The sequence below is a fragment of the Bos indicus genome, chromosome 13 (genome assembly GCF_029378745.1).
Source record: "Bos indicus isolate NIAB-ARS_2022 breed Sahiwal x Tharparkar chromosome 13, NIAB-ARS_B.indTharparkar_mat_pri_1.0, whole genome shotgun sequence".
NCBI classification, from domain to species: Eukaryota; Metazoa; Chordata; class Mammalia; order Artiodactyla; family Bovidae; genus Bos; species Bos indicus.
Window position 1 is genome coordinate 43,687,858 of NC_091772.1, and position 11,441 is coordinate 43,699,298.

General features: G+C 41.6%; 1 protein-coding gene across 1 annotated transcript in view; it reads left to right on the top strand.

Moving 5' to 3' along the window:
• Positions 1–7,443, top strand: part of LOC109568079 (dihydrodiol dehydrogenase 3-like) — a 32,645-nt gene extending 25,202 nt beyond the window's left edge. Inside the window, exons 7-10 of the mRNA XM_019973307.2 lie at positions 3,096–3,205; positions 4,143–4,308; positions 4,501–4,583; positions 7,241–7,443. Coding sequence (XP_019828866.2) covers positions 3,096–3,205; positions 4,143–4,308; positions 4,501–4,583; positions 7,241–7,283 — 402 coding nt within the window. The 3' untranslated portion in view covers positions 7,284–7,443. The remainder of the gene's footprint in view (positions 1–3,095; positions 3,206–4,142; positions 4,309–4,500; positions 4,584–7,240) is intronic.
• Positions 7,444–11,441: the final 3,998 nt, after the last annotated feature.

Sequence of the window (11,441 nt, forward strand, 5' to 3'; positions counted from 1 at the left end):
AGCACAAATTGCTTGGGCTAGCTTGGCTTGTTTGTGAGCCTGTGTACCAACATTTTGACACCTTCGAACAAAATCACCAAGGCTGCCATTTTGACAAATAGTGTTAAGGGCAGCCTTGCAATCTTTATTGGCATTTTCATAGGATAATTGTTTTAATAAAATGTCCTCCACTGTAGGACTATTAATTTGATGGTGGAGAGCAGATGAGATCCAGTCTACAAATTCAGTGAAGTCTTTTTTGGGTCTCTGTAATATTTTAACAAATGAACCAGTAGGCTTGCTGAGTTCTCATACTGTCTGCCCCTGCTTCAGCAGCATTTTGCAATCTGTACATATGCTCCCACCAGTATATCTTCATAAGTCAATTGCGCTATTAAACTGGTATATTGCCCTGTGCCTATGAACATTTCAAAAGTAAGATTATCTCCATTGGCCAAATTAATACAGGCTAGCTATTGACACAATTCAGTATAAGAGGCAAAAATCTGTAAATTTGGGGGACCACTTAAAGCTGTTTTGGCTAGCATTTTAACATTGTAAGGAGAGCATCTCCCATGCAAGCAAATTTCCAACAGCTCCCATGTATGTATATGGAGAATTGACCCCAATCAGTCTAACACTAGAATTAGTTCCTTTAAAACCTGATGTCAAAAGTTTCATGGGTTACAATAACACGAGTGGGATTATTGGGGTTGGGCCTGTAATCATTGGGAAAGGGAGATGGTCCCTAATGTCTAAAGCACCCATAGGAAGGGCAGAGGCCATGCCCGCTGAAACCAGGTCAGCGGCTTATCCTCCCGAGACATTTCTGGACCCAGTGGAGGTGGCGGTGGTGGAAAATTGTCCTTGAGCTTGGGTGGCAAAGGGGTCGAAGGGTTAACAAGACGTTTGAGGACACCGTCTTCTCACATTATTTCTGTCTGTATAGGGTATAGGACCAATTGCACTAGCCCCCAGGTGACAAATACCATCACAGGTATGCAATCCCCTCTCCTGTGTGCTGTTTTCAAATTTTCTCCCACTGGATCCCAATTTTCAATATCTAGAGTGCCTTCCTCCGGAAACCAAAGATTATATTTAACCACCTCTCTTGGCAATTGTGTCAATGGCTCCTCTTTCACCTGTGCCCCTGCAGTCTGGGGAAGGTGCCTCAAAAGCTGGAGATGATGTTTCTCAGCTTTACTCAAATCCTTCCCCATTGACACCATGTCTTGGACAACAAGGGACTTCCCACCCTTACAGTTTGAGGGCCTGGTCACGATCCATGTGTCTCACCTACAGCCCAATGTCTTCACTTTCAGTTTCTTCCCTCGGAGGAATCCTTCCTGACTTCAGGTCTCTGTTCAGGGGCCACCTGCCATGTCCAGCACAGAGGGTGAGAAAGACCTGAACCAGGGGCGAGTGCCTAATGAAAAGACAGACACATCTAATTTGCAAGTGGGGGATCAGTAGGCCCTCCTGCTCTCCATGGCAGGAAGCCAAGACATCTCCTTTCAGCCCGCACTTTTATGGGCAGAAGTCATGAGATCACTAGGAAAGAGCTATACTGGGGAGTTTGATCAGCGCTCCATAAAGAGGAAGTAAAGTTGAGGCTCTGCTGTTGATCAGGAACATTTGTTTTGTTTCCACAGGGATGGACGCAGGGGCCAGCAGTGAAGCAGAGCAGAGAGCATGCCCAGCCCCAAGTCTGTCCATTCATCATGCTTACTAGCACAATCATGAGGGCACAGTTTGCCACACCCTTGAGCCATGGGGCAGGTTCTGGTTTCTGCTCTGCCAGGCTGCAACAATATTTTGCTGACCTGGGTCTGATTGTGGTTCACATGTAATTTTGAGTCATTTTAAGCTCTTTTAATGTAAAATGGTCACTCAGTCTTTGTGTTACCAAGATATCCAGGCAAGGTTTGGACAAATACACTGTCTTTATCATTGTTATTTTTTGATGCTAATTAACTTGTTCCTGTAATCCTAGATTATGTAAATTAGTACTTAAATCTGAACTCCTTGCTACATTAAGGTTAAATATTTTGACAAGAAAATGATAGTTGCATGCTTTGTCCCTAAATGAACCCCGGTAGGAAGTGCAAGGTGACAAGTTGTCCCACTGTGAGTGACAGTACTTTTGTTCTTCTGGTAAAGCTATTAGTAGCTGGATATTTTATTTGGAAATGTGTATTTTCCCTCTTGAAATTATCTAGTCATCTGTTGAATGATAACCATCATCAGGGGAAGTTTGATTTCCCCCAAGTTTTCATGTAATGGTTGAGAATCCATTGATGACTTTCCACTGAATTAATTATTTCATTGGAACGTTTTTCATTATTTTCCATTTTAAATGCTCTTTTTAATCTTCTGACCTGACATTTTATTGTAAAAGTAAAATTCCCTCATTATTCAGAGTAAAATACATCTATTCTTATAAGACAGGGGAAAACACTGCACTCTTTCACATTAACTGTCAGTTTCTGAGAAAAGATTTAGTATTCTTGCCTGGAAAATCCCATGGACGGAGAAGCCTGGTAGGCTACAATCCACGGGGTCGCAAAGAGTCGTACACGACTGAGCAACTTCACTTACTTACTTACTTGTGGAGAGAAGCATTTTTGCTCTTTCTTCCTCTCTCAGGGATTTTTATTGTTTCTGTTTGGTACATTTGCTTTCACTGGAGGTTTCCTTTGATGCTCAAATCTACTGAAATGTCACCAATGGGAATTCATCAAACTGGTTCTTTTGTCCTTCAGACATTTCTTCATAAGACTGTGCAATTTCTTTCTTTCTGGCATAGTTTGGTGTCCAAAGCTTAGACAGCTCTTTTCCTGTCCCACATCTGGAATTAGGCACATGTCTTGTTCTGTTCAGTCATGTTCAGCAACCAAGATCTGTTCGGTAGAATTACTTATTCTCAGTAATGTCATTATTTTTTACCTTTTCAGGGGACAAAAATATAATTTAAAAAAATTCTTTCCTTGATATTTCCAGTTGTAATTTGATGTGACACAGTTTTTCTTTAGCATATATAATTCTTACTTTTAAGCTTTCTCTGGTGTATTACCTTTTCATATAATCTGACACTCTTTTCTGTTGGTGTTCTACAGGTGGAATGTCACCCTTATCTCAACCAGAGCAAGCTGCTGGAGTTCTGCAAGTCACACGATATTGTCCTGGTTGCCTATGGTGCTCTGGGAGCCCAGCGGACATTACAATGGTAATGAGCAGTACTGATGGTCACAAGGAGTTTATCTAAAACTCCTTTTTTGATGAAAATATTATTGTTCCATACTCAGTGCTTTGGAGACAACTCTCAAAGGGTAGAGGGGAGAGAAGACAGATGGGAGAAATCCTCTTTTGTCTTTCATCACCCAGCTAGATATCTTACATTGCATGTGTCTTGTATATACATTTTAACACAAGTTTCTGCATGAAAATCTCTATATAATCCCCCAGTTGATAACTAAGACATAAGCTTTGTCATAATTTACTTATTTATGGACTAATGAGCACATTACTATAATAGACTTACCAAGCCTCCCTCACTGTATGTCTAAAATCAGGATAATAATACATAATTTCCAGGTTTATCATGATTGAAAAATAAGTACAAATTGAATCATTTTTGTAAACATTTGTAGAGGAACTACACAATGTAAATAATTATGAAATACATTGTCTTCATTTTCAGACTACTCTGCTTTTATCAACAGCTGAGACAAGTGAAAATTAGAAAAGAATGAAAAACAAAATATTTCCCAATATTTCGCATCATATTCTCCTTTCATACCATTGTCTTTACTTTTGAGCATTGATTGGAAAAGAAAAATAACCACAGAGAAGTAATAAAGAAACAAACTCCATGAGTTCGGCAGTCCTGGTCTCAACTCAATAATGCATCTGAATCACCCACAGAGATCTGTAATCACAGAATAGGAGGTGACATATTTGAGGTTCTGTATCAGTTTGTCTTCAGCTAAGCCATGGAATTTTGTGTTTCTAACAAGATCCCAGGTGATGCTGATGATGCTGGTTCATGAACCACACTTTGAGAAGCCCTGGTCTAGAGGTGACATACCTGATATGTTTGGGAAGCCTCTTCATAAACTGAGCACTTAGTCTTAGCTACTCGCCATTTCTGAATTTCCTTTCAGGGTGAACCCAAACCTCCCCTTTCTCTTGGAGGACCCAGTTCTCTCTGCCATTGCCAAAAACCACAAGCAAACCCCAGCTCTGGTTGCCCTTCGCTACCAGATACAACGTGGGGTTGTGGTTCTGGCCAAGAGTTACAACAAAAAGCGGATCAAAGAGAACATACAGGTGATGAGTGGGGCTGTGGTCAGAGGGCTTCTAAAGAATATGCTTCACGAGGGGCATTCTTTGTCTAACTGAGGACAGACATGGCTTCCCTTTCCCCTGTAGTTGTCCCCATCCAGCTGGAAATTCCTCCAGTCCCCAGGGGGAGGCTGGCTCCTTGGGGGAAAGATTAATGTGATTCTTCCTTCTTTTCAGGTGTTTGACTTTGAACTGACTCTGGAAGACATGAAAGCAATTGATGGCCTCAACAGCAATATAAGATACTATGATTTTCAACAGTAAGTGACTTGTATATGTTCCACATGTACTGTTTTCTCTAGCATATAGATCAGCAGAGGAATAAGCTTTCTTAAAGCTTAATTTCAGGGAGACAGCCCTGGTTTCCAGTGTAGGAGTATACCAGGGGCTTCCTTCAGACCTCAGATCAGAGGTTTCCTCTAGGGTTCTGTCTCTGATCAACAGAAATGTGACTGGGACCCAGGACAGACAATCAGTAAAATCCCCAGTGTTGACATTGTGGTGAATTCACTACGTTGTGCCTAATCCCTGTGCTTGGTGTTCCTCCTCTCAGGGCCCAGAGACCCAGAAAACACAGAGGGCACAGTGCCTGTAGCCCATTCTTCTTTCAGAAAGTGATAGTGTTAGTTGCTCAGTCTTGTCTGACTCTATGGACCCCATCAACTGTAGCCTACCAGGCTCCTTCTTTCAAGGACTGATGCAAATCTTTCATCTTTAACTCTTTGTAGAATCAGGAGGAAATGATACATAATGACTATATAGTAAGGAATCCATCCTGAATTACATTTCTGCTTATCCTAACACAATTGTAAATGCATTGTTGATATTTCTGGAGGAGGGGCCTATGAAGGCCAACATGCTTCAGTGTGAGAAGTCACAGTGAGCCTGGCTCCACTTCTTCTCCTAAGTGTCTGGTGGATTTTCTCCCTGATGGACTTTTCTTTACCAAGACACCATCTATTTATTCCAAATTTATCTCTTTATTGATCTTTTCCCTAACACATCTCCCATTTCCTCACCCTTAAAATGTCACCTAATGAATTTTGAGTATATCATGGACTGACCTTCCAGAGAGAGACTTCTGTCCTTAGCTGGACACACCTGATAAGATCATCTGGGTCTCTCTGGTTTCTTGAGTCAAGACTCATCCTAGTGTAGACTTTGACCATCAGGGATCCATCCACTGGGAGCTCCTACCTTCTTGACTTTACTTAGTTAGTACCATGGAATTCCAGCTGCTTAATTACTGCAGGAGGATGTCAGGACTGAAGAGACAGAAGAGTAATCACACAGAGAGATGTTTGGAGAGAGTTTAGAGAAAAGGGAACACACATTAGTGATAAAATGAAGATTTAGTTTCAAATGAAAGATCTCAAAACTCCCCTTGTTTGTAGTGTTCAGTCACTTCAGTTGTGTCTGACTTTGCAACCCTATGGACTATAGCCCGCAACGCTCCTCTGCCCATGAGATTCTCCAGGCAAGAATACTTGAGTGGGTTGCCATGACCATCTTGAGGGGATTGTCCCAACCTGGGGATTGAATCCATGTCTCCTGTGTCTCCTGCATTTCAGGCAGATTCTTTACCCACTGCGACACTGGGAAGCCTCCTTGTTTGTAAAGAAGATATATATATTTATATGTACATTTACATATGGGCTTTCTAGTTGGCACTAATGGTGAGAAAGTCATCTGCCAATGCAGGAGACCTAAGAGGTGCAGGATGGATCTATGGGTTGCAAAGATCCCCTGGAGAAGGAAATGGCAACCCACTCCAGTATTTGCCTGGAGAATCCCATGGACAGAGGAACCTGGTGGGCTACAGCCCATGGAGATGCAAAGAGTCAGACACAACTCAAGTGACTTAGCACACAGTACACATGCACATATATATGGGCTCCCTAGGGGGCGGTAGTGGTAAAGAAGCCACCTGCCAATGCAGGAGACATAAGAGATGCAGGTTTGAACCCTGTGTGGGAAGATCCCCTAGAGGAATGCAGGCAACTCACTCCAGTATTCTTGCCTAGAGAATCCATGGACAGAGAAGCCTGTGGGCTATAGTCCATAGGGTCTTGAAGACTTGGACACAACTGAGCGACTTAGTATGCCTGCATACTTATGTATATGTATATTATGATTCTGAAAAAAGACATGATGAAAAATGAGAAAAGATAGCAAGTTACTTTTCTGTCCTCAAAAGCGTTATGTATATTCTGTGCTCTCCTTCATTATTCTGTGAATGCCTAGACTTACTCATCCTTGTAGGTTTATGTTGATAGCACAGCTCCTGGCACATGGAATGGCTCAGGATGCACTCTTTAATGAATTGAGTTGAAAACAACAAATTTAGAAAGAAAAATCAGGCTATAAAGAAGGAAAACAACAGTAATATTAATTAATAATGAGTGTAGTTATGTAATACAAATTAAGAAAGCAGTAATCACCTTTTATAAGTAAGACTGTTTAGGTGTATGTGGTATTTCTTCAATTTAATAGTAAAACCTTAATGAAAGCACCCTGTATTTGAGGGGTGCTCAATATTTTTTTTTTCTGTTGAATGGATTTATGAAAAACAGCAAAGAATTCCTTGACTGTGATCCTTCTCACCACTTAGGGTCAAAAGTTCCACCTGTGTCTGAAATGACCTCCACAGTTACCCCTAGGTCTGTGCCCTCTTATAAATTGTAACCTGAGTCAAACTACCTGTCATTATGGGGTGAATATTACACGTGAAGGTTGGGATTGGATATGCAGGTGCCGTGTGTACATGGAGCAGACACCTGATGTGTGCTTGTTGGGGGAGAAAATGGATGTGTTTATAGATTTAGAGTTTTAGCCCATCCTGACTGCATCCACAGACTAATGATCTCTGTAACAATATGACAGATTTAATAAATTATTTCCCCTCTTTCTCTTTTAGGGCAGTTGATCACCCTGAGTATCCATATTCTGAAGAATATTGACTGTGAGCTGTCCACCATGCATTCTACCAGAACTTCTTTTCCAGGGTTGTGAAGAACATTTCTGTCCTTGGTGGAGATGTTTAAAAGAAGTGTATGAACTTTTGAAGCTTGTTTATCATTAAAAATTTTTTTATGAAATAAAGAAGACTTAAAATATGAATTCTAGTTTTTTGTGATAACAAAATAATTTGGAAAGCAAAAGAGAAAGGATAGAAAATAAAGATAACCTCCTGGTGCCTTTTCCTTTGTCAAAAATGAATTAGTTGATCTATCGAGAACCCTGTATGTGAGACCACAAAAGAGACACAGGTGTATAGAACAGTCTTTTGGACTCTGTGGGAGAAGGCGAGGGTGGGATGATTTGGGAGAATGGCATTGAGAAATGTATAATATCATATGTGAAACAGAAAAAAAAGAAAAAGAAAAAAATAAAAGAAAGAAATGGAAAATTGTATTCGAGTCAGATTTGAGAACTATAACCCAGGAAGAGCATCTCAGAAAGCCTGAGAACTGTTATGTCCTCTAGAAGTCAAGGCACGGGGATGTAAGTTTTGGAGACAGAGGGCTCTGCGTGAAAAGACGTATTATTGACAGTGTACATAATCCAGATCTAAGCATCATCAAGGTGGGTCATGTGACCCCTTACAAGGTTAAGAAGGAATTTATCTTTTAAGGAGCTGTCTTACTGATGCTAGGAGTTTGTTGCTCTTCAATGTCGAGCAGGTCTTCCCTCTGATGTGGGAGGTCTGGTCCACGCATGTGTCATGCACACAACTTACAGTGAGGAAGAGGAGTACAAAGGTAGAGAAAAGTTTTTCATGTTTAAATTTTTCTTGCCATAAAATATAAATTTAATTTCATACTTTCATGACTCTCCTATATAAATGTATTCGCATGTTTATTTACAATTTGAAATGATCTTCAATATACAGGTTTTACACTTTTTTTTTAACTTGGTGTAAGTATTTTTGTAAGCTATCAATTATTATCTGATGGTTTCCAAGGAGGAAGGGCTTGGGAAAGAGTTGGACTGGGAGGTTGGGGTTAGCAGATGCATACTATTATATACAAATTGGATTAACACAAAATCCAACTGTACAGCACAGGGGACTATATTCAATATTTTATGACAAACCATAATAGAAGAGCATATGAAAAAGTATATATATATATATAACTGAGTCATTTTGCTGTACTGCAGTAATTAACACAACATTGTAATTCAACTATATCTCAATACAAATGAAATAAAATAGTTCCAGTGTTATATTTTGTTTCTTACAATGATTCCCAGGTGGCTCAGTGGTAGGAATTCTAAAGAATGAAAGAGACTCCGGTTCAATCCCTGGATTGGGGACATCTCTTGGAGAAGGGAATGGCAAACTACTCCAGTATTTTTGCCTGGGAAGTCCCATGGATGGAGGCACCTGGTAGGGTGCAGTCCATGGGGTCGCGAAGAGTCGGACACAACTGAGCGACTTCACTTTCCCTTTTCACTTTCATGCATTGGAGAAGGAAATGGCAACCCACTCCAGTGTTCTTACCTGGAGAATCCCAAGGACGGTGGAGCCTACAGTCCATGGTCACGAGAGTTGGACACAACTTAGACACTGAACATGCATGCATATTACAAAGCAGTGCATCTTACCGATTAAATTTTTTAAAACTGTTAGATCAGATCAGATCAGATGAGATCAGTCACTCAGTCATGTCCGACTCTTTGCAACCCCATGAATTGCAGCACGCCAGGCCTCCCTGTCCATCACCATCTCCCAGAGTTCACCCAGACTCACGTCCATCGAGTCAGTGATGCCATCCAGCCATCTCATCCTCTGTCGTCCCCTTCTCCTCCTGCCCCCAATCCCTCCCAGCATCAGAGTCTTTTCCAATGAGTCAGCTCTTCGCATGAGGTGGCCAAAGTACTGGAGTTTCAGCTTTACCATCATTCCTTCCAAAGAACACACAGGGCTGATCTCCTTTAGAATGGACTGGTTGGATCTCCTTGCAATCCAAGGGACTCTCAAGAGTCTTCTCCAACACCACAGTTCAAAAGCATCAATTCTTCGGCACTCAGCTTTCTTCACAGTCCAACTCTCACATCCATACATGACCACTGGAAAAACCATAGCCTTGACTAGATGGACCGTTTTTGGCAAAGTAATGTCTCTGCTTTTCAATGGGCTATCTAGGTTGGTCATAACTTTTCTTCCAAGGAGTTAACTATTGAAATGGATAAGTGCCAGTAGGAGATATTTCTACAAAATCTCTCCCATTTCTGTACATCTGTTAGGCAGAGGCACCAACTACCATCCCTCCCACACAAGTATTTGTCTGTACAAAAAACACCCTTGCAACACAGAGACAGTGGCTCCTTGCAGAGACATGGAGGGCATGTTTGCTGTGCAGTAAAGAAAACATCTCCCTCCTGAGAAAGTGACCCTACTGACATTGATCCGGAATCCTTAGACTCAAGGTTTTTCTCCTATTACTCTACCCCCTGAATATTCCTGGGTTGATATGAGTTCAAATCTTATCAATTAAGAAAATGTTACTATAGTTTGGGGCTGTAGAGGTTGAATAAGTGTGCTTTGCTTAATAGGTGCAGGCTTTGTGTCTTTGACTTTGGAACCCAACAAGTGTTGCAAAATCAGCTTTCTATTAGTTTGCTCAAAGCCGAGTCTGTGTATATGTGACAGTAAATCTGGTGTTTGCTGGTTGGTGAAGAAGGAATGAGCTGTCTCACTGAGATCCTGCTAGAGGGGTTGTGTACCTTAGATGTGCTGTGTATCCAAGAGGTCAGGGTTCTTCCCCAAAAGGGAGACCTAAAGATGTTTTAGAGATGAGGAAGACAGTCTTGATTGAAAACAACTTCAAAAGTTTGGGACGAGTTGAGGAGGAAGCATTGACATATATACACTATCTATTATACATGTGTAAAGCAGATAGATAGTGGGAAGCTGCTGTATAGCACAGGGAGCTCAGCTCTGTGCTCTGTGAGGACCTAGAGGCGTGGGTGGGGGAGAGGGTGGGAGAGAGGCTCAAGGGGGAGGGGGACTATGTATAATTATGGCTGATTCTCAATGTTGTACAGCAGAAACCAACACAACATTGTAAAGTAATTATCCTCCAACTGAAACAAAATAAAACCCCAAAAAAGTTTGTGATTAAATAATAAGATAGTTCAGTTCAGTTCAGTCGCTCAGTCATGCCTGACTCTTTGCGACCCCATGAACTGCAGCACGCCAGGCCTCCCTGTCCATCACCAGCTCCCAGAGTTCACCCAGACTCATGTCCATCGAGTCAGTGATGCCATCCAGCCATCTCATCCTCTGTCATCCCCTTCTCCTCCTGCCCCCAATCCCTCCCAGCATCAGAGTCTTTTCCAGTGAGTCAACTCTTCGCATGAGGTGGCCAAAGTACTGGAGTTTCAGCTTTAGCATCATTCCTTCCAAAGAAACCCCAGGGCTGATCTCCTTCAGAATGGACTGGTTGGACCTCCTTCCAGTCCAAGTGACTCTCAAGAGTCTTCTCCAACACCACAGTTCAAAAGCATCAATTCTTTGGCGCTCAGCTTTCTTCACAGTCCAACTCTCACATCCATACATGACCACAGGAAAAACCATAGCCTTGACTAGACAGACCTTTGTTGGCAAAGTAATGTCTCTGCTTTTGAATATGCTATCTAGGTTGGTCATAACTTTCCTTCCAAGGAGTAAGCGTCTTTTAATTTCATGGCTGCAGTCACCATCTGCACTGATTTTGGAGCCCCCAAAAATAAAGTCTGACACTGTTTCCACTGTTTCCCCATCTATTTCCCATAAAGTGATGGGATCAGATGGCATGATCTTCGTTTTCTGAATGTTGAGCTTTAAGCCAACTTTTTCACTCTCCACTTTCACTTTCAGCAAGAGGCTTTTGAGTTCCTCTTCACTTTCTGCCATAAGGGTGGTGTCATCTGCATATCTGAGGTTATTGATATTTCTCTTGGCAATCTTGATTCCAGCTTGTGCTTCTTCCAGTCCAGCGTTTCTCATGATGTACTCTGCATATAAGTTAAATAAGCAGGGTGACAATATATAGCCTTGACGTACTCCTTTTCCTATTTAGAACCAGTCTGTTGTTCCATGTCCAATTCTAACTATTGCTTCCTGACCTGCA